General features: G+C 51.6%; 1 protein-coding gene across 1 annotated transcript in view; it reads right to left on the reverse strand.

The window, feature by feature from the left end:
* SH3BP5 (SH3 domain binding protein 5) overlaps positions 1-24,224 on the reverse strand; it is a 71,882-nt gene that overhangs the window by 34,206 nt on the left and 13,452 nt on the right. The window contains exon 3 of the mRNA XM_069568586.1: positions 7,824-7,952. Coding sequence (XP_069424687.1) covers positions 7,824-7,952 — 129 coding nt within the window. The remainder of the gene's footprint in view (positions 1-7,823; positions 7,953-24,224) is intronic.

Consider the following 24,224-nt stretch of genomic DNA (forward strand, 5'->3'; position numbering starts at 1 on the left):
CAGTTCAAAAGTATCAATTCTTCGATGCTCAGCTTTCTTTATAGTCCAACTCTCACATCCATACATGACCACTGGAAAAACCATAGCCTTGACTAGATGGACCTTTGCTGACAAAGTAATGTCTCTGCTTTTTAATATGCTGTCTAGGTTGGTCATAACTTTCCTTCCAAGGAGCAAGCATCTTTTAATTTCATGGCTGCAGTCACCATCTACAGTGATTTTGGAGCCCAAAAAAATAAAGTCAGCCACTGTTTCAACTGTTCCCCATCCATTTGCCATGAAGTGATGGGACCAGATGCCATGATCTTCGTTTTCTGAATGTTGAGCTTTAAGCCAACCTTTTCACTCTCCTCTTTCACTTCCATCAAGAGGCTCTTTAGTTCCTCTTCATTTTCTGCCATAAGGGTGGTGTCATCTGCATATCTGAGGTGATTGATATTTCTCCTGGCAATCTTGATTCCAGCTTGTGCTTCTTCCAGCCCAGCATTTCTCATGATGTACTCTGCATAGAAGTTAAATAAGCAGGGTGACAATATACAGCCTTGACGTACTCCTTTTCCTGTTTGGAACCAGTCTGTTGTTCCATGTCCAGTTCTAACTGTTGCTTCCTGACCTGTATACAGGTTTCTCAAGACGTAATTCTCCACCTAGGGAAGGTCTTCTGCAAACAAAGCCAATGTCCAGATTTCCCAATAAAGAAGACTACATTGGGGATTAACATGGGAATTCAGGGTACTTGACAGTTTCCCCTCATTGAAAACGTGATTTCCCTGCCGTTCAAGGTCCCAGCGCTCGCCCATCCCTTTGGGCTTGGAAGGCTTTCCATCAGGAACAGGTAAGGTAGCTGCCCTCTTCTTGCTCTCTGCCAGACTGCATCTTCACAAGCAACTGAGTTCTTACCTGCCCTGCCTGACGTCACCCTTCTATCAGCATCTTCCACATCCCCTGCCAACTAGCGGAGGACTGCTTGCCCCCATTGGGCATTTTTGAGGGTGGTGGTGGTGTTTTAGTTTTGTTTCTTAATGTAGCAGATGCACCTTAGAAAGATATTCTTTGATGGCAAAATACATCTGGGGCAATACCTTACATTCTTTTTCTTTCATCCAATGCTTTACAGGAACTAACTTACAATCATCATGCTAAACTGCAAAAATGGCCGTAACCCTTTGCAGGTGCCTTGCAGATGGAGTCTGTCTTTTCCCCACCTCTTGCATTTGGACGGGCCATGTGACTTACTCTGACTAATACATTAACAGATGCGATGCAAGCAGAGGCCTGAAAAGGGGATGCCCTTTCTGCTCCTGGGGTCTCAAAGAGTCGGACCCGACTGAGCGGCTTTCACTCACACTCACTCCCTTTCTGTTCCTAGGATCCCAGCACCATATGAAGAAGCCTGCACTAGCCCGTTGGATAAGGTGCCTGTCGGCCAGCCACCCAATACCTCAGCTGACAACCAGCCAACTCCGTGACAGATAAAGCCATCCCAGGGGCCTCCCTGATGGTCCAGCAGCTAAGCATCTGCCTTGCAATGCAAGGGACACTGGTTCAATCTCCGGCCCAGGAAGATCCCACATGCTGCAGCGCAAGTAAGCCCGTGTGCCGCAGCTACTGAGCCTGCATTCTAGAGCCCGTCCTGCACAACAAGAGGAGTCACGGCTGTGAGGCGCTCTTACACTGCAAAGAAGAGCAGCCACCACTGGCCACAACTGGAGAAAGCCTGCCTGCAGCGCAATCCAGCACAGCCAAAAAGTAAATAAACCTTTTACAGAGCAACCAACCACCGGCCAACCCATCAGCTAACTGTATACTCATGAGATCAGCCAAAGGCTGAGATCAGAAAACTGCCCAGCAAAACCATCAGATAAATACATGTATAAAGCCACTGAGTTTGGTTTGTTTCACAGCAAAAGCTAACTGATACACAACTCCATTTTTCTTTTGACCATGCTGTACAGCATGCGGGGTCTTAGTTCCACGACCAGGAGTGAACCCAAGCCACCTCCACTGGCAGCTGGGGGTCTTAAGCAGTGGACCCCCAGAGAAGTCCCTACAGCTCCATTTTAGAGATGAAGACACTGAGGCACCAACATTAGGCAGCCTGCCCAGGTCCCACAGCTATTACGTGGTAAGCTGGGATTCAAAGCCAGGCAGTCTGGCTCGGAGGCCAAGCTTTGCCAGCTGTCCTACAGTTAAGTCAGCTAAGCTTCAAACATTTCCCCTCCCACTACCCTCCCCAAAGGAGGTTAAAGGACTGGACGTGGGCCCCGTAAATACAAAACGGGCAACTGTCAGCACTGAATGACCCTGACTACTTTGCATCTGTGCTGCACTTCAGAGCTGCAAAGTCTCCTGACACACTCGAACCATTTCAAAAATAACAAAGGTGGCCTGAAGGTTTGCGATCACAGGACTGATCTGACTCACGGGAGGGAAATGAGCTGAATGGCTAACACAGCGTGGTCTACACAGGCAGTGGGAATATCATTCAGCCTCAAAAAGGGATGAAACTCCAACACAGCCACCACGGATAAGCCTTGAAGACACGATGCTTAAGTGAAACAAAAGCCAGTCACAGAAGGCCAAACTCTGCACCAGTCTTCTTTCCTGGGGTACTTGGAGGGGTCACGACCACAGGCAGAGAAAGCAGAATGGTGGTCGTCAAAGGCTGGGGCAAGGGTGTGGTGGGGAGTGACTGTTTACAAAGCGCAGGCTACACCTCGGGAAAATGATAAAGTTCTAAAGATGGACGGTGCTGAGCGCTGCCCAACAGTAAGAATGTACTTAATGTTACTGAAATTGTGCACGTGAAAATAGTTAAAACGGTAAAACCTATGCTAAATGCAGTTTACCGTAATTTTTCAAGAAGGGAAACTATAACAAGGGTTGGGACGGGCAGTGACGATATGATAGGCTTGGGGCCACTGTTAGACTATTTAGACGCCAAGGAGCAGAGGAAGCATGAAAGCGTCGTTCAGGGCCGAGTCACAGGGCTCCACCCCTCGTCAGAACGTCCCGGTCACACACAGAAGGCTAGACGGGCTGGCAGATACGTCAAAGCCACCGTAAAGACAAGCTCTGGCTCACAGACAAAAACCCTCAAATAAATCAAAGTCTGTTTCCTGCCCCGGCTCAACCCAGGGGAAAAAAAAAAGTGTCCTGCTGCCTCTAGCAGAACCCAGATTAGGTTCCCAAGATCACAGGGCTGGATCTGACTCATGGTAGGAAAATGAGTTGACATCAGGAACAATAAAGTCAGTGCAAATTACTGATGAGCAGACACAATTTCTAATGGCCCAACAACCACAGATCTTTGCAAACTCTTTTTGGAAAACCAAGCTGTATATAAGTCTTTCCCTTTATAAATCTCCATTGTTCCCCTGAGACTATGGATAGATGGATGGATACAAGCATTCCAGACATCATAAAACCATAAACAGTATTACCTCTTTTTTATTTTCAAGAAAAATTGTGTGTATGTGTTAGTCACTCGGTCACGTCTGACTCTGCAACCCCACGGTCGCCAGGGTCCTCTGTCCATGGGATTCTCCACGCAAGAAAAAGGACATATATAAATATTAACAGGAGGTATGGGGACTTATTTTCTTCTGAATTTTCTAAAAAAAAAATTTTTTAATGAAGCCTAAGGTCACATGGGGGCTCCCCAGGTGGCTTAGTGGGGTAAAGAACCCGCCTGCCAATGCAGGAGATGCGGGTTTGATCACTGGGTCGGGAAGATCCCCTGGAGTAAGAAATGGCAACCCACTCCAGTACTCTTGCCTGGGAAATCCCATGGACAGAGGAGCCTGGTGGGCTACAGTCCATCGGTTTGCAAAAGAGTCGGACACAACTTAGGGACTAAACAACAATAACAAGGTCATACAGGGATTCCGTCATCAAATATTACCTTATTTAAGTCCTAAGAGGGGCTTCGCTCGTAGCTCAGCTGGTAAAGAATCTGCCTGCAATGCAGGAGACCCTGGTTTGATTCTTGGGTCGGGAAGATCCACTGGAGAAGGGATAGGCCACCCACTCCAGTGTTCTTGGGCTTCCCTGGTGGCTCAGCTGGTAAAGATCTGCTTCTAATGCGGGAGACCTAGGTTCGATCCCTGGGTTGGGAAGACCCCCTGGAGAAGGGAATGGCTCCCCACTCCAGTATTCTTGCCTGGAGAATTCCATGGACTGTATATAGTCCATGGGGTCTCAAAGAGTCAGACATGACTGAGCAACTTTCACTTCATTAAGGCTGAAGGACACCTCCTAACTCTCATGGTCTGTGACCATCACTGTTCCCACAGCGATGAGGATGCTGAGGCTCTGAAGGTGCCTTATAACACACACTTGGAGGAGATGCTCTGAAGGCATCTCTGACACCATTGCCGCTACACACAGTCAGAGCGGCTTGTAAACAGATACAGGGGCAGAGGTGAGAGCAGAGGGAGAGAACAGGGAGCCCCACTTTGCAGTAGCTGGAGGCAGGCCTGCCCCCTTCGCCACCAGGAAGGTCTGAGGACACAGACGCACAGACAGACCCAGCCACCTGGCCAAGCCCAGATGGCCCACCATCCACAGAGATGAAAGAAGGCACATCCGTGCCCAGCCTTGGCCTTCGAGGGCCCTGTCAGTTCCTTGGCCAGAGACCAAGGTCCCCAGAAGCTGAGGTGCAGGGGACTCTTTAAGCCTTCTCTGCCCTTCTTCCTGCCCACTTGTAAGGAGGAAGGAACTTGCGGAGGGGGTGGTTTGCAGGCATAAAGCTGGGCAGGATTCCCCGACATTCATCTTGGGCTCTGCCAGCTGATGGAGAGCGCTCAGCCCCAGGGTCTGTACCGTGTCATGAGGCCTGACGACTGCACGGCTTGCCCACGGGACTCAGTCACCACGTGACCACGGCTCTCACCGGCCAAGAGATGAGAGGGAAACACAAAGCCGCGATTCACGACTGGCCAGCAGGAGTGCCCACCCAACCCAGCTCCCCGCTATCTTCCATCTAAGAGGACAGGGCGCAGAGAAAAGGGAGTGGTGTGAAATCTATTCCAGGAGAGTCAAAGCCAACTGGGGACTCACCCACCAAATCAGACTTGGATCAGCCCAACCCAGATGGAGCCGGATCTGCCAGTCGGCTCACCTAGCCACACGGCAGGGGAGAAGCTGCGAGGAACGCAACAGTCAAAAAGGAAAGCTCGGCATGTCAAGGGAGGGCTGGGAGGAACATCTGGTCAACCGCTCCTTCACTTACTGGCTCATTTGCTCCTTCTGAATGCTGGCACTGCAGACATGGAAACGACCCAAGCAGACCACAAATTCTCTAAGTCTGGTAGTGGGACTTCACTACCATAAACAAGTGGATGGTAAGAGGTCACAGGGTGAGAACTGCTGTGGAGAAAAGGCCTATCAAGGAACAGGGTTTGGGGTGATGGAGATGGTGGGCTGGCAGTTATCATTCCAATGTGAGCCCAGAAAGGCCTCATTGATTAAAAAGAAAAGAAAGTGAAGTCGCTCAGTTGTGTCCAACTTTTTGTGATCCCGTGGACTGTAGCCTACCAGACTCCTCCGTCCATGAGATTCTCCAGGCAAGAGTACTGGACTGCGTTGCCACTTCCTTCTCCAGGGGATCTTTCCGACCCAGAGATCAAACCCGGGTCTCCCACATTGCTAGTGGATTCTTTACCCTCTGAGCCACCATGAAGTGCCATCTGAACAGAAGCCTGAAGGAGATGGGATGGACCAGGCAAATCCTGCCGTTAAGACAACACACAGAGGGACGCGCAAGTTCAAAGACTCTGAGACAGGATGAGGTTTGGCATCAGCTCAGCCAGAGGAGGTCACCGCCCATCAGCCAGGGCTGACAACCTGAAGGGCCCACCTCAGAGGCCCCTGAACACAGAGGTCCCTTCAGCAGTTCCGATCCAAAATCTCAGTGCTGGGGACCCAGTGGGGAAACTCCCAGTGGGGACGCCACTACCAAGGGTCCAAGGGGATGCTTTCACAGGCCCCTGCAAAGTCCCCCGACGGCATGGGGACCTCTGGGGCCTCAAAAGGCCCAAGGATTCAAGTGATGGAACCTTTCAGAAGAGGGGATTTCGTGCCCTCCTCAGGACTGACCCAATGTTTATAGTATCAGAAACGTCTCCTCCAATTTAAACAGAACCCTTCACCCTACGAGGTCAAGACCACTACCACCCTGGGACATGGTGGGTGAGACCCGTCCCCCAATAGGGGGCACCTTGAAGGCTGTGACACAGGGCACCCTGGAGGGGGGATGCCTCAAGGTGGGAGCTTCTGGGGACTGGTGAGCACCTTCTGGAGGACTTCTCCCTGGAAAGCTGAGGGCCCAGGTGGAGCACAGAGGGAGGAGGAGAGCAGAGTGGCTGAGACACAGGCTTCTCGCAGGCCAAGGCGCCCGGGCCCTGTGACGTCACACAGCCCAAGGGCAGCAGGCCAGGGAAGGGCGTGTTTCAGGCCGCTCCGTCCAGGAGCCAAGGCAGCGTCTGCATCAGGTTCCAAGGAGAAAGCTCGGCTCAAGGTGCGGAGCTGCAAAACCCAAGCCTGCAGCGAGGATCTGGGCAGAACCACCAAACATCCAAGGGCTCCCCGATGAGATGTCTGCGGGGCACCTGGAGCAGGGCCAGGGAGAGGGATGCCCACGTCCTGGCCCCGGGTCCTCCGTGGCTCATCTTACTGCATCCCTGGGGCTCCCCTTCCCAAGGGCTCCCCTTCACCTGCTGCCTCCCCACCTCAGGGCCCAACAACACGCGTTGCACACTCAGAGGGGGCTCACAGGGGCACCCGCCCTCGCCGAGCGTCGGGTTACAGGCAGAGACTCGGGGAGGCAGCATCTTCCATCACCAAACGCATGGCAGGGACAGGACCTCACTATGGACCAACTCCTGAGCCCTGGGGGTGAGCTGGCCGGCTCTGCCGTGTTGGGAGCTCTCTTCCTTCCTATTCCTGGAGCCTCGACCTGACCCCAGGAGGTCCTCACACCATGACGATCCGCAAGGACACCCTCTGAAGCCGGCACCCCCAGCGGCCGCCCCCCTTTCTGGTCTCGGGGCCTCTGTCGCCTGTCTGTGCTCTCGGGACAAAGAAACAACGTTTCAAGAGAGGGAAATGGTCAGCTCCTCCCGAACCTGGAAGGAGAATTCGACGGAAGGAGCGTTCTTCCTGGGGCTGACAGGCAGTCACTAGAGAAGCAAAGGACAAGCCAGATGTTCTAATCATAGCCTCCCATCCACGTGAGCTGGCCTGGCAGCCTGGGAAGTGGACCAGGTACCAACTCCAGCAGCGAGGCACTGCCCAGTGACCCTGCTCAGTTGTGTGACTCTTTGCGATCCCGTGGACTGTAGCCTACCAGGCTCCTCCATCCATGGGATTTTCTAGGCAAGAATACTGCAGTGGGTTGCCATTTCCTTCCCGAGAGAGAAGAGCTTTACCATCTGAGCCACCAGGGACGTAATAATACATTGTTAAAAGCTCAGTCACGTCCGACTCTTTGATACTGGAGTGGGTAGCCTATCCCCTCTCCAGGGGATCTTCCCAAGCCAGGAATCGAACCAGGGTCTCCTGCATTGCAGGCGGATTCTTTACCAACTCAGCTATCAGGGAAGCCACTGGTGGTGACATCCAAACGCCAGCACCCACACGGCATTAACAGCACGGAGAGCAGGAATGAAGGCAGGCTATGGGGTGAGAAAACAAGGCACCATCTCCAAATGCGCCTCCTGACGAAGTCACGGCTCTCCTGTGCCCCGGTCTTCAGCAGCGGGGCCTGGAGGTCAGAGGTGCCCACAGCCCCGGGCAGGGCAACAGGCAGACCGGGCGCTTACCTGCCTCGCCACCCTCCGAGCCTCCCAGTAGGGCTTCGAGTCCTCCACGGCCTTGCCGATCTTCTTCACCAGCTCATCCAGCTTCACCGTCGCTTCCACCAGGACGGAGCGGAACTTCTGACGGATGTCCTGCAGACAGGAAATTGAGGACAGAGTTCAGGCTTAAGGAGCCTGCAGAAATCCACTCGACTTCCCCAGAAGCATCCGGAAGGGCCTCCACTTGACCGGGAAGCCTGTGTGTACAAGCCCGTGTCAACAACAACAACAGCCCCCGAGAGAATCTGGTGTGGTACTACCAGCATCCCAGCACCTGTGCCGGCTGGTATGGCAGCCCCCCAGCTGTACGTGGCTACTGAGCACTTGACTCTGGCTAGCGAGACGGACAGAAGGAGCTTTTCACTTGTTTCATTTTATTTAGATATGCTTAAACAATCAATGAGGCCATGACCACCGTATCAGACAGAGCGGGTTAGACCACAAAGCTCTGTCCAGGGGAAGATGCCTAACCCGGTCACCCCGGCAGTTTCAGCCCAAGATGATGGCAGCATTCGTCACGCGCCCATGACGTCCCCAGTCCTGTGACACGGTCAACACTCAACAGTGCGTGCCAACTTCCGGCAGGCCAGATCCCGGGCTCTGCCTTGGACTTGGCCTCTGCCTTCAGGACGCCTCCAGCACGGGGGGTGAGATGGGGATAAACACAGCCCACCCCCAGAGAGTGTGCGAGGATGGGACCGGCACAGCTGGCGTGGGCCCCAGGACCCAGAGCCTCAGCAGGCCAGGTAAGGGGGCGGGAGACTCGCCCATAGAGGGGGACTCATGGGGAGCTCCTAGGCGTACCATCTGCACGGAGGCCTGCAGCACGGATGGGAGGAGGGAAACACTGAGTCCAGAGCAGCAACGGAGCCACGCCCACAGCGGAGGGGAGGGATCGGGCTGGCATTTTCCAGAGACTGCAGGAAGCTGGACGTCCAGAATGTGGGGAACGGCCAGAGATGAGGGCGGCCACCCCCTCTGGAGACGCTACAAGCCATGTGGGCCTGGACAGGCGTCTGGGAGAGGGGAACGGGGGGTGGGCGGCACCAGGCTTCACCGCACCATCAAAGTCAGGAAACCAGGTCCACGGATCCCCCGAGGAGGAGAAGAATCACAAAGACAGTCTGGCCTTCAGAGACCCAGTCCCCTCCACCCTTCCTCCCCCGGGGAGCTGGCCTGGCACGGCCACAGCCTGGGGAGTCTGCGTGCATCAGAGGGGCGACGTGGGTGCTGGGAGAGGAGGAACAGCACATGCTCACCAGCCGCGGGGGGCCCCCAAGAGCAGCCGGCCACCCCGCTGGTACACACGTGTGCGTCACTGGCTGCAAAGGGGCTGCCTCACTATCTGAAGACTGCTTCTAAGCAGAAGATTATATGGACCTCGTGGGTCACTGGGATAGCTCACGGGGGGTCAGGAAGGCCCTGATCACGCCTAACTTGCTCTCCCCGCATCATTTCGCGCTTGAGCTTTCTAGGTGGGTTTGAAACATACGAACATGGCCTTTGTCTTACACGAGCGTCTCAGCCCCTGGGCATCCCCCCCCATCCTGTACCCGGGGTCCCTCCCCTCAGTCCTGTGTTATCATCAGAAGCTGCTCCGCCTCCCCTCTTCTCTGACCAGGTCTGCAGTCACGTGCTTCAGCTACAGCTGCTGAGGACAGAACAAGCTAGACTTGTCCTCCAGAGGACACACCACGCACGCGCGCGCGGGCAGCCTGGGGACAAGCAAAGCCCTGCTGAGCTGCTGTCGGGCTTGACTTGCAGTCCGTGGGAGGCAACATGTTGGCTGCAGCTCCAGACTTTCAGCAGAGAGACGGAGCTAAACCGGGTTAAACCTCTTTCTGCAAGCTCCGATCGAGTCAATTCTTTACGCATCGTTTTTATTACCTATAAAATGGTTCTTTTCCATCTCACAGGGAGGGCTGTTAGCTCCTAAGAGCTAACACCTACATCGGGCAACACAGGGCCCCCATTCCTACCTGGCAACCAGGGGCTAGAAGTAGAGGAGAAGGCACCCCTTAGAGACGGTCCTTTCCAGCCCCGTGCCCTGTGCCTGAGCCACGACCAGCCTGATTCAACCGCTGACCTCCCCTCCCAGCCCTCGGAGACTTCTGACTGCCCAGAGCTACTCCAGGCACCAGTGACTGTAACAGCTGGGTGCCTAACAGCTAGCTCCTGGGCACACAGTAGGTACTCAATAAATGCACACAATGGTTTTTCTCCCCCCGGCATAAATATAGACCCATGATTCTACAAGGCGGTGGCTCTGAGGGGCAGCTGACCCAGGGGAAGAAAACCTGCTTCGCAGACACATCCACACACACAACTGCATCTCCAGGCCACAGGCAGGAAAACCGGGGCCCAAATCAGTCGGCACGTAACCGGGGGTGGGTGAGAGATGGCGGGTCACACCATCTCTCTCCATCCTCTCTGGGAACTGAGAGTCGGGCCCCAAACCAGGAGCCCACGGACCCACAGGCTTCGTGCCCTTGGCTGTATGCTATATACTAAATGGAAAATTTACATAATTTATCCATTTCAGGAAAACTCAGATAATTTTATTTTAATTTAGATTCCAAAGTCCTCGTAAAAAAACAAAATTTATATTTTTTTTAAATCAGATGATCAGGCAACACTGGGCCCCCATTCCTACCTGGCAACCACTGGTTAAAAGTGGAGAAGACACCGCTTAGAGACGGTCCTCTCCGGTCCCCAGGCCCTGTGCCTGAGCCACGCCCAGCCCGCTTCACCCACTGACCTCCCCTTCCCAGCCCTCAGAGACTTCAGATTTGCCCAGAGCTACTCCAGGCACCAGCGATTATAATATAAGCCACCTACCCGCGTGACAGGGCATGCTGGGAGCAGATGGCCAGCCTCCCATGGGGCAGCCACAGATGCTGTTACCCGCCGTGTGTGCAGTCACTAACAACCCTACCAGCTAAGGCGCTTCGGTCGCTCTTTCCTTTAACTGAAGCACAGCTGACTTTCAGGGCTGTGCTCGCTTCAGGTATACAGCACAGCGATCAAGTGGTGCCCACCTATCTCTTCTTCCCAGACCCTTCTCCATTCTAGGTTACTACACGATACTGAGTAGAGTTCCCCGAGGGCCATGGGCGTGATCCACACTGTACCAAGAGGGAAACTGAGGCGCAGCGTGACCAGGGAGCCTGCCCAAGCTCACAAAGCTGGGAAATGGCAGCGCCAAGATTTGACTCTAGACTTCCTCAAGTGGTAAATAAATAAGCACCACCTAGCGCGATAGGTACTAAAGACCTCGGGCTACACGCTGCAGCAGACACACCCAAGACGGCCACACCCAGAGAGAGTCATCCCAGCCGGGGCTTGGAGAGAGGGGGATTTCACCAGAGAGAGAGGGGGCATCGCAGCTGAAGGACCAGCAGAGCCAAGGGCAGCAGACGGGAGGGCTGGCGGGAGGAAGGCCACGGGAGCCACTCCCAGGCTCTGACCTCGATCCCACGTGCATGGGGAGACTGGGTAGGTTTCTCAAGTGAGCCTCCGTTTACCCCCCAAGCGCCTGCCGTCAGTGATGCCTGAACACCACTCTGCCTCTTCCCTGGGGGGCCCGTGGTTAAGAATCCACACTTATATCACAGGGAGGGCAACGTGTGATCCCTGGTCAGGGAACTAAGATCCCACAGGCTGTAAGACCAATAAATAAATAAATGGATACGGACAGAAAAGAGTTTTTTTGTTTTTTTTTTTTTTTAAAGAAAAGTAAACCTCGGGACCCTGAACAGAACTTTCCAGGCAACAACAATGTACACGCTGAAGGCTGATTGCAACTTGGTCCTGCCGGGAGGAAGGGGGGCGGGGCAGAGGAGGAAGGAGGCTGGAGCCTCCTCTTCCACAGCGGCATGGTGGGGTAAGAACTGAAACGAAACATCAAGAAGCAGCCATGCAAAGCCTGCTGTTTAGAATGACGGAAGTAAATACCTAAATTATCAGCTAAAATACGTTAAATGGATCAATTGAACTGCCTCTATGAGAGGGAAATACGGGGCTGGGGTGGGAGGATCGGATGCTAGTTGGGACGGGTTGTTTTGTCTTGTTTTTTTGCCCTTTTAAAAATTTGTAGGAAATTATCACAGTGTATTTGTAAGCAGAACCATCCGCAGATCAGATCTGGGTTGGGGTCTCCACGTGAATCTGGCAGGCAGATTCAGGGACCACCAGCCTGGTCGAGCGTGTGATCATCAAAGGCTGCTCAGTCCAAGAGATATCATTTGACATTAGCGTCTCCCTCCATCGAAGAGGCTGTGCTGCCAGGGATGATGACGCAGGGCTGGCTAGGAGCCAAACAACAACAACTATTCATCCAAGACGTGTTGTGTTAAGCGCTCAACACAAAGCCAGCCTTCTCCCTGATGAAAGAGAGCGGGCCTAGTTCTTCCACCATTCCAGAGGGGCACAGCTGTCCGAGTAATAATTCACCATAAAATCCTGAGGTGTGGGAGCCCACAAAACCAACATCTTCCCTGCTTACCCAGCATAACCGCCCTGATTTTATTGGACCTCACCCTGGTCTCAGAACTGATCCCATGCCTGGCCATCAGTACAGGATACTTCAGTGATTGTTAAGGGAAGGCACGGGATCCATCAGAATCAGTAAGGTTTCATTCTGGGACTTTTCTGAAACTGTTAAAAGGAAACTTTTTGTACTGAGATGGCTGAGAAGACGGAATAAAAGCTGGAGCAGATGGCAGCCACCCTGGCACCATGAGGGGAGAGCCCACCAGAGGTAGGGAGGGAAGGCGTCCTAGTGAAACTTTGAGCTTTTGGACCTAGCGATGCTTCATAGTCTAACCCTAAACTCCACTTCCCCCGAGTCAAAATGGTACACACAGAAACACACAATCGTCACCCCTGTTTCATGTTTTCATCTAGTTGGAACTGGATCTCTGTCCTTTGCAACCGAACTAAGTCTCTTAAAAAAAAAATACTGAAAACTACCGTATGCCTTAAGGTAGCCATGCTAATGTACTCAGGGAGGGGAAGGTCAATCACAGTCTATAAGTGGCAAAGTTCTGTAACTAAATACAGGTAATTGCTGGAGGGCTTCTGCCCCAGATGGTAAAGCCACACGCACAAGGAGCTTCTGGGGAACTTAATTCAACCCATTCTGTAGAAAGAATTTCTCTCTCTAGCGCTCTTTTTCTTCCCCCAATTCATCTTAAAGCCAGCTGGCCACAACTGAACTTGTACTTTTTGCCTTATTTCCTAGTTCGAGAAAGGACTCCACTCTCTGTCATCAACAATTACAAGCAATGTGTCTCCCAAGATCAGAGTTGGGGCTGCTTCCTGGGGTGTCCAGGGAGGAGAGCCAACTGTTTTCCCTGCGCTAAGTGACCCACGGATAAGTTCAGATGACATCTCTGGAGAATGAGCAGACCTTTCACCGGTCAAGAAACATGAGCCACACACCGGCCAGGGGTGTTTACCAGCGGGTTCTTTTTTAGATCAGCATTTGAAGGAGTTCTGAGCCATCCCTTGGCTTGGATGAGACCTCAGAGCTTCCGGTCTGAAAACTGTGGCACGTCCATTAGGTGACTCAGCCTGAGGGCAGTTTATCCAAGCAAAGAACTGCGGAGGGCGGCACAGTCTCCCCGTGTGAACGTGTCAGTGTGTCAGAAGCACGGCCCTGGACCAGACAAGAAACCCCGCCACACGAAGCCTGCACCACGGCGCCTGGGAAGCGGCGCGCAGGTGGTCACACCGGGGACAAGCCCTTTTTTCTGGCCAACCCAGCCACCTAAGCTTCAGTGATCTCGCCTGGAAGCTGAGAAGGGCAGCCTCTCCCCTTCACAAAGGCCTCCCCAGAACCTAGCGAGGTGAGCAAAGGACATCAGGTTTTAAAAATAACTGTCCTACAAACTAAAGTCACCAAACTTCAAAAGGTCCCAGGTCATGCCCCTTATAAACACACTGCTCTCTGCTTGTGGAAAGATTTCGCAGGCATGCTCCGAGCCTCACAAAGACTCTGCAGGACAGCATGGCCAGGCTCAGCAAGAAGATCCGAAATCCCCAGATAAGAGACCTCGGCCCGGGAGGAGGGCTGGCCTGGCCCGAGGTCTCGCACAGGGAGTGTCTGTCTACAGAGCATCCACAGACCCCACCTGGCTTTCCCTCGCCCGAGGTTCTCAAAGTTTGGTCCAGGGAACACAGAGGTAGGGGTCGGGGGTTCCCGGAGACCTTTTCTGGGACTCTGCTTGGTCAAAATCATTTTCCTAATCAAATTCAGTTTAATTTGCCTCTTCCACTTTTGTTCTTTTGTGACTGTTGAGTGGAGTTTTCCAGAGACTGCTTGATATGTGCCATCACGAGAACGAAGAATACGGGAGCAGAAATGAGAATCCAGCTCTCCTATTAAGCCCAACAGGAAGGAGACTTGCAAAAGCCACAGAATGATGGCTTTCTTTCCACAATTTTCTTTGGGAGGGTTTGGGAAATGTTATTTTGGTAAGATATACATGTAATAGGTTTATCACTGTCACTTTTAATGAATGAATACAGTTTTAAAAATAAAAATTCATTTTAAAATGAATACAGTTTTTAAAAGTGGGTAATAGATGCTACCCATAAAAACAGAATCTCTCTGCAATGCTCGGTGATCACATGGGCACGAAAGGAACCTGGGGCCCAAAAGCGCCAGGTCGGCTGGTGGCACCAACTCACACCGGCCCCACCCACGCCCTGGGCCGCCCTGCAGAGACCCGCTGGAGGGGAACACGGGCGTGTGTTCAGTAACAGCGAAGCAACTATTCCTTCTCAGGCCCTCCTTCACCCCTTCTGATTTCCCCAAGGAGAAAGCCTGCATTTGGAGCCACTCTGCTTCTTCACATTTGCTCATCCCCCTTCTAAGAAAGGGGGAGTTGGTCAGGCTCAGAGCCTTCCCTGGAAAGGGAATCTGCTAAGAATTTGATAAGGAAACCGATACAATCACTGGAAATAAGAGACTGCTGCTCTCAAAGTCAGCAAGCAGGGCTCATCCACGTGACTCTTCACTGAAAACCTTGCTTTAAACGAAGTTATTACCCTCTGATGGCTTTTCACTTACAGTCATTAAGTCTCACTTTCAAACAAAGGACAAATGTGAATCCAAGTGGGAAAAAAAAATACAGAGCAAGAATAAAGCAGAAATTATGACAGAGGCAGAAGAACAAGAGATTTGGGATGTAAAGTCTCTGCAGCAGGAACGTTCCAGAATTCCATAGTGCAAGGCACCATCAGACACGCTCTGACTTCCCAACCAGTTCTAAAGTAACCGACATGTTTTTAATGCTTCTGCAGATCACGTTGTTTATTTTTTCCCCCCACCCATCCAATCTGTTCTTTAAGTGCGCTTGTGGCAGCTGCTAAAACACAAAGAAACCACTTTCCTGGGGCTTTGGTGAGAAGGATCAAGCGCCCCCCAGGCTATCTGCAGAGCTTTCCGCAACACCGGAGAAGCTCTGAGTTTGCGCAGGGCTCAGCAGAGGCCACCGGCCACACGTGGCTAAATGAAAACTTGATGTGTGCCTAAGTGCGGCTGACTGGATACTGTACTAAATTGTCATTTTTAAAGTAGAACTCGAGTCGCCCCACAGGGCTGGTGACTGTCATCCTGGGCGGCACGGGTCCAGCTCCTGAACCCAGATTCCGCTCTGTGCTCCACCCGCAGGGATCCGGCCACGCTCCTGGGTCCCCCTGCTGCCTGCCCTCCTTGCCTCTCCTGCCCCAGAAGTGGCCATCACAACCCTGGGGGACAGACGGGCAGCCGGGATGATCTGATTTCAGCTCCGGCAATTTGGCAGCAGAGGCAGAAGCGGAAAGACCGTGCCTGGGGCAGAGCCAGGGTCTGGGGCGCCAAAGCAAGAGGGGCCCGGAGCTGGGAGGAGGGCAGAGAAGGGGTGCGAGGGCAGGAGCCCCCAGGGAGCCAGGCCCAGCCCGACAGGGACCACAGCACCCCTGCCCAGCACCGCACAGGCCCAATCACCCATCAGCAAGTTTCACCCAACCAGGGAGCCTGGGAAGACAGGGGCAAAGGGATGGGAACATACATGAAACAAAAAAAAAAAGAAAGAAAATGGAGAGAGAGCACCAGGGCCTCCCAGTCAGGAAGCAGCAGAATCACGGCTAGCGACTGGTGCCCAGCTCCCCGCCTCTGCCCACCTTTCTGCCCCACCTTGAACCCCAACTTCTTGGGGCATCTCCCAAACCCACCTTCTTTAGGGACTGTGCCCCGCACGTAAGGAGGATCCTGCTGCCGTGATTCTGACATACGATCCTCTCCCAAGGGCCAGAATGGAAGAAGCCAGAGGAGGGCAAGACAAGGACACAGGTGCCCACGGAGAGAGAAGAGCAAGCAAATGAGAGGAGAGCAGGCGGCAGACGGAGGGTGGAGGAGACGACCTGGGACCCTGACCCTGACTCTGCAACCACCCAGCCAGATCCCTTACCAACCCAGCCAAGGCTGCTCTGTAGGGGAGGCCCCCAGCGTGGCGAGTCACCGTGCTGGGCCCACAGGTGCTGGGACGCTCGGAGCGCCTGCTCAAGGCTCTGCAACGCCCTTCCCTTCTCAGGGGTCGCCCTCCCTTCTGCCTTTCAAAAACCCGTCTTTTATTCAAGCTGCTTGAGTGGTTTGGGGAAAAGCGGAGGGGATTCTAGCCTCAGCTCCAGGCCCAGGGCAGGCCCCAGGCAGCCAGGCGGCTGACAAGGCCAGCCCTGCTTCTTCTTTCCACACCAGCACACCAGCTGTCCGGGTTCTGCACCAGCAAGAACTTCCTCCCACCGAGAGAGGAGAAGAGGAAAGAAGCGGTGCTGGTCAGCATGCTTTCCTGTACAAGCTGGCCTCCTCCGAGGTGTTCAAGCATCTGAAAGCTTTTTTTAGGCCTAAGCGGAACCAAGTTCCTCCCAGGCACAAAGGATGTGCTCTAGAACTCTGATTCAACTAGAGGAAGTTTCCAAACAAGCAGGTGAGGACCTCTCCCATCCCCAGGACACACAGCCGGCACAGCTACCCTGCCCTGGGACACGCAGTCTTGGCCAAAGTCAAGATGCCACTGCCATTTGCAGGCTGAGTTAAGAGAGTTGGTAGGTCTGGGAATGCAGAAAAGGCTCTTTTTTAAACATTTTTTATTTAAAATAGTTCAGACTTGGGGAAAATGAGGGTAAGATACAGACGTGATGGCCTTTAGCCTGAGACTTTTCAGTGTGTATTTCTTAAAAATGAGGGCATTCTCTTACATAACCAGAGTAAGACAATCACAATCAGAAACTTAAAACTGATACAACACTACTAATCTGATCTGTGATTTTGTTCAAATTTTGACGTCCCACCAACATTTTTACAGTGGAAGTGTTAGTCACTCAGCTGTGTCCAACTCTTTGCAATCCCATGGACTCTAGCCTGCCAGCCTCCTCTGTCCATCACCAACTCCCAGAGCTTGCTCAAACTCATTTCCATTGAGTAGGTGATGCCATTCAACCCTCTCATCCTCTGTCATCCCCTTCTCCTCCTGCCTGCAATCTTTCCCAGCATCAGGGACTTTTTTAAGGAGTCAGTTCTTCTCATCAGGAGGCCAACTTATTGGAGCTTCAGCGTCAGTCCTTCCAATGAACATTCAGGGATGATTTCTTTAGGACTGACTGGTTTGATCTCCTTGCTGTCCAAGGGACTCTCACGAGTCTTCTCCAACACCACAGTTCAAAAACATCAATTCTTCGGTGCTCAGCCTTCTTTATGGTCCAGCTCTCACATCAGAGAAGTAGATATTTTTCCGGAATTCTCTTGCTTTTTCTATGAGCCAATGGATGTTGGCAATTTGATCTCTTGGTTCCTTCACCTTTTCTAAGTCCAGCTTGAACATCTGGAAGTTCTCAGTTCACGTGCTGTTGCAGCCTAGCTTGGAGAATTTTGAGCATTACTTTGCTAGCGTGTGAAATGAGTGCAATTGTGTGGTAGTTTGAACTTTCTTTGGCATTGGAATGAAAACTGACCTTTGCCAGTCCTGTGGCCACTGCTGAGTTTTCCCAATTTGCTGTCATATTGAGTGCAGCACTTTCACAGCATCATCTTTCAGGATTTGAAATAGCTCCACTGGAGTTCCATAACCTCCACTAGCTTTGTTCATAGTGATGCTTCCTAAGGCCCACTTGCCTTCACATTCCAGGATGTCTGGCTCTAGGTGAGTAATCACACCATCATGATTAACTGGGTCATGAAGATCTTTTTTGTATAGTTCATCTGTGTATTCTTGCCACCTCTCCTAATATCTTCGGCTTTTGTTAGGTCCATACCATATCTGTCCTTTATCGAGCCCATCTTTGCCTGAAATGTTCCCTTGGTATCTCTAATTTTCTTGAAGAGATCTCTAGTCTTTCCCACTCTACCCACTGGAGTGGGTAGCCATTCCCTTCTCCAGGGGAATCTTCCCGACCCAGAGATCAAACCTGGGTCTCCTACATTGCAGGAAGACTCTTCACCATCTGAGCCAACATCTTTCACAGCAAAGGAAGAAAAGGTATTTTTTCCTGGTCCAGGATGCAGTCCAGGACTCACACAGGATCTGGTTGTTAAACTCTCTCTAGTTTCCCAAATCTGGAAGTGTTCTTCAGTATTTCACGGCCTTGATAGTTTTCAATAATATGAACCAGTTATTTTATAGAATGTCACTTTGGGAAAGACTCACTTTCAAATCATCCTTTTTTGTTGATGTTACACAGGCAGGAGCCACCAGAATGGAATCTAACCAATACAATAAAAAATATGTATGTTTAGGACTTTGCTGGCACTGCAGTGGATAAGAACCCGCCCAGCAATAAAGGGGACATGGGTTCAATCCCTGGCCGGGGAAGAGCCCAAAGCCACCTGGCAACTAAGCCTGAGCGCCTCAACCACCAAGACCACAAGCTGCAGCTAGGGAAGCCGGCGGTCCTGGAGCCCGCGCTCCCCAACAAGAGACGCCTGCCCACCATAGAGGAGGCAAGCCGCCACTCCTGGAGCAAGCCTGCAAGCAGCAAGGAGGGCCCAGCCCAGCCAAGAATAAATAAGTACACTTTTAAACTATTAAAATAATAGTTTTAAAACTATTTTAAAAACTGTAAACTGTTAAAATATACATATATATATATTTAAATAGCCTAAGGTCCAAAGCACCACAAAGGATAAAACCCTATAATCTTCAGGGATAAGGGTCAGTGGTTTAAGGCCTTGGAAGAGGGACAGAAGTTACATAACCACACACACACACACTCTCTCTCTCTCTCACAAACATACACACACACTCACACACACATACACACACTCTCTCACATACATACACTCTCACATACACACTCACACACTTACACATACACACTCTCTCAAACATACATATACACTTACACATTTACACACTCTCTCACAAACACACACATACACACACTGACACACACACTCTCATAAACATACACACAAACACAATCTCTCTCTCACAAACAAACACACTCACACACTTACACACACACAAAGCTGAGAAGGCTGACAGGACTTGCTGCCGTTTCATTCAGGGCCAAACACGTGTTTCTAAACCCACAGGATTCTTTATGTGAGAGGAGGCAGGATTGCTGAAACGGTGGCATTTTATAAGAGTTCAGCCACAAGTGAACTATTTTCCATGTCTACGCTGAGAGGCTTAACACATTTCCTCAACCTGAAGCCCTACTTTTTCCCCCACGCTTGCAAATATCGATCTCGGATCATAAAGCTAATTCTCACACTTATCAGGAGTGACGCATCAGCCACGCATCAGGTGGTCCTGCGTCACAGGTCTGTTCCAGAATGAACACAGGTGTGGGCATCAGGGTGGTGTGGCGAGTTCAGAGCCGGCCTCGGGGGCTCCGGGGACCAGGCAGCACAGCCTCCCTGGAGAGCACGCGCCCCCGCCCGGCACTGCAGGCAAGATGCTGCCCACTCCTCCTGGAGGACCTTCCTCCTGACACAGCTCACGGAACAGAAGGAAGGGAAGGAGGAGGACGCAAAAGAACCAAAGTTAAAAAACTCTGCTGCTGCTGTGAGAGACGTGGAAGGACCCAGAAGAAACGGCTGAAAACGTCAAAAGAGGCTGCTTCTAGCAGATCTGGAAGCGGGAAGGAACGCGGCAGAGGACTTCCATCTTCTCAAGGGCTTTTCTTCGACTGTGCACAAGTGCGGCTTCAATAAGGATCGAGGTTTGGCCGCAGCACAGATTCACCTACGTTTTTTATTTCCCCGTGATCAAGACTGAGGACGACTCAGCCCATTCAGCATATTGCTAGATTCAAACCAAAATCTGTCCTGCCAGTAAACTGGTACAGCCGCTGTGGAAAAGAGCATGAAAGTTCCTCAGTCAACTAAAAACAGAGCTGCCACCTGACCCAGCAGTCCTACTCCTGGGCATATATCTGGAGAAAATGAAAACTATCATTCAAAAAGATGCATGCGCTCCCTGTGACCACAGCAACGCTATGGCCTGGAAACGACATGAATGCCCTGCAAAGGGGAACGGATAAAAAAGACGCGTGTGCAGGTGTTAATGTGGGGCACTTCCCAGGCGCCGCAGTGGCAAAGAATCTGCCTGTTTGATCCCTAGGTTGGGAAGATCCCCTGGAGAAGGAAATGGCAATGGAAGGAAACGGATTTCTCTTGTCTGGGAAATCCCACGGACAGAGGAGCCTGGGGGTCACAAAAGAGACAGACGCAACTTGGTGACTAAACAACAATATATGTGTGTGTGTGTGTGTGTGTGCACGTGTATAACGTGTGTTTGTATATATTAATACACACAATGGAATACTACTCGGCCGTAAAAAAGAATGAAACCATGCCATCTGCAGCCACATGGGCGGACCTAGAGATGATCGTACTGAGCGAGGTAAACCAGACAGAGGCCAACACCATGTGCTATCATTCGTAAGTGCGATCTACAATATAACACAGGGACTTCCTGGTGGTCCAGCGGGCAAGACTGCTCTCTCACTGCAGGGGGATGGGTTCAGTCCCTGCTTGGGGAACTAAGATTCCACAAGCCACACAGTGTGGCCCCCAAATAAAAGAATAAAAAGGACATCCCCGGTGGTCCAGTGGCTAAGATTCCACCCTCCCAAAGCAGGGGACCAGGGTTGGATCCCCGGTCAGGGAACTAGAAGCCACATGCAGTAAAGATCCCACATGGCACAGCGAAGACAGAGCACAACCGAATAAAATAAACAAAAAAATATGACAGGAAGGAACTCACCTACACAGAGAAACAGACTCAGGCATAGAGAACAGGTCCACGGTTGCCGAGGGGCGGGATGGAGTTTGGGATTAGCAGGCGCAAATTCTTACATATAATGGATAAGCAGCAAGGTCCTGCTGTGCAGCGCAGGGAACCATATTCAATATCCTATGATAAACTATAATGGAAATGAATATGAAAAAGAATCTATATATATGTATAACTGAATCACTTTGCCATGTAGCAGAAATTAACACCACACTGTCAATCAACTATATTTCAATAAAACAAATCATTTTTTAAAGTCTCAGTCATTCACTATCAGGGATGGCAAAGCCTTTGCCCGTCATCTAACTCAGAGGCTGCCACTGCACATAGCGGGTAACTGAAGCCTCCCTCTCACCACAGATGTATATCTGGCGAGTGTCAGGGCAGAGACTGAACACCTGGTCCCCAAGTCCTAAATCAGCGTTCCTCCCCCTCACCAGCCTCAGTGGGGACCTCAGAGGATGCACCCTCAAAACCCACAAACACACATCTTAAAACTACTTCAGCGCCTGGGCTCCAGCCTCAGACTCCCGGATTGAAATCCTGGGTCTTTATCCCACTGGCTGGGTGGCCCAGGAGAACTGGCTTGGTCTCTCAGCCCGTGTTCCAGCACTGTCCTCAAGAGCTGCTGTGAGAACTAACCTATATAAAACCACTTAGGACAATGCTTGGAATGCAATCAGCTTTTGATAAACAGTAGTGATTTTTATGGAGGTGTTGTTATTCAATAAACAGCAACGGTTAGACAGGAAAGAACCACAGTTGGCTGAACACTTTACATGCTAGGTACAGGGGACACTTTACAATCATCACCTTATTTAATCCTTAACAGCTCTGCAAGATAGGTATTGCCATTCCCCCTTCCAAGAGAAGGAAATGAAAAACCTGGAAAAGCTAAAAACCTTGCCAAGACTGCATAGCTTACGAAGAGGCAGGGGGAGGATTCAAATCTAGATTTCCTGAAGGCCCAAGTCCACGCTTTTCCTGTATCAGCTCTAAAACAAGTTTTCTTATGCTTTTTCAATCCCAAGTTTCATAGCATTCAAGTACGATTTGCTTGAACAAGTTCCAACCTGGGGGGGGGTTATGGATCCAATTTCTAGCAAACGCCTACAACACCAGGATCCTATGTCTGCAGTGGGAACGCTAGCAAAATCCAGGGCAGGGGAAGAACGCAGCATGCCAAAAGCTGCCTGAGAGGTTTAAGAACCTTCCCCCTGAATTTATAAAGTGTCTAGCTATCGTACTCCGGGGCCCTGGGCGCCACTAATTTTTTATAATAGGCGTTGAAGCCGCGGTGTAATATTCTCTCAGACAAAATTTTAAAGAAATGGGGCAAAGCAGCAAAGAGTCCCTTATGGCAGAAGCCTTGGCACTGCTCAAAATGGCTCGCTGTGGCTTTAATTGCCGCTGGCTGGTTTAAGGGTCACTGAGAGGAACAATCAAAGTCCTTCCTCTGCTGGCTGGTTAACCATTAGAGCAACTCGGCAAGGCCCCACGAACCATGGCTGTTCCTGAAGCCAGTGGACTTCTGCTGGCTTCGGACTCAGTGTTACCACCCAGAGCATGGACCTTCTAAGGGGCTCAAATGCCTTGGCACTGACCCCGTCCAGAGATGGAGTGTAGGCCCGTCCTCCTGAATCTGCTGGGCTCCTGGCTGCCTGGACCAGCAGATCGCCACGGAAGTGCCGCTGTGGGACCCCCCGAGGCTCTGGTGTTTCCACCTGGTCATCCTGAGACACCCACTGGGGGCAGCCAGACGCCACGAGGAGGTCGGAGCACCTGGGACCGCCAGGCTGGGGCAGGCGGATGGAAACAGGGGCCAGCTGAGCCCGCAGCCAAGACGCAGAATCTGCGGCCAGACACCATGGCGGGGGGCTCCTCAGACAACCGGCCCAGCCGGGCCTGCGGATGAGCGCACCCAGCTGACATCGTGGCCACAAGTGCCTGAGGCTCCTCCAGCGAGGACCACCCCTCGGCGCTCACTCCAAATTCCCGATCCACAAATCATGGGCAAGAGAAAGCATTTGATTTGGGGTAAAGAAGTTTGGGGGTAATTTGTTAGATACAAACAGGAACTAGGACCATGAGGAAGGACATTTCTTCTTCTTCAAACAAGCTAAAAACCAGGGAGAAAATGTCAAATCTGCCTGTTTCAAATTTATCAGAATGAAGCTGAAGCTCTTTGTGTCAACAAAAGGGTCAGGTGGACAAAGACACCCGAACTCCGTTCATCATGTGGCGTGTGACTCTGACCCCACACGATAGGCATTTACATTAAGTGGATTCGGCTGCAGTGAGAATACACAGCAGCAGGCATTCCTGTGATTGTCTTCCTGATGGCAATTCCTATCCGTCAGAGCAAACGCTAATGTCTCTTGGATAAGCCAGCAAAACACAGCATAGGAAAAAAAGTCAGGCCAGAAGAGATCAAAATTGTTTTCCATCTTCCTTTAAGGAAATGAAGGAGGCTGATTCTCTGAGCTCTCTAAGAGCACCTTTGCCAATCTGCAAATGACCGTGAGACTCTTGGTTAAGATGTGTTGCATAAGAGGGATACAGCCTCTACTCTAGAAGCATCTACGTGGTGATAGGCAGAGGAAGTAACTTTCAGAGACAGAGGGCTGGGTGAAGATACCTGGGATGCCTGCCAAAGGATGAGGTTCAAGAGATGTTTAATTCATCCAGCCAACACACACACACACACACACACAAATACATTGCTATGTTAAAAGTCTCTACAATAAATGCTCAGAAGGAAAAACAATAGTTCAACATTAAAAGGCTGCAGCCCACAGGGACCACCTCTCTCTGGCAACAGGGGGATCTGAAGATTCTCTCAACCGTGGGGATGACAGTGCCGCCAACCCTTGGAGCCCGTCTTCCTTTGAGGTGACGACACCCTAGACACCCTGCAGTCAGAGGGAAGGTACCTGGATAACGCTGGGGACGCAGTCGGGTCCCTGTACTGCAGGTGTCCAGGTTCCCACAATGGCGCCAGGAAAGTTCACATACTATCTGCAGAACTGTTTAAAAGGAAGACAGCCGATGTGTTTTCAGACAGCAGACTCCATCTCAACAC

Source organism: Ovis canadensis, chromosome 1, assembly GCF_042477335.2.
Source record: "Ovis canadensis isolate MfBH-ARS-UI-01 breed Bighorn chromosome 1, ARS-UI_OviCan_v2, whole genome shotgun sequence".
Classification (NCBI taxonomy): Eukaryota; Metazoa; Chordata; class Mammalia; order Artiodactyla; family Bovidae; genus Ovis; species Ovis canadensis.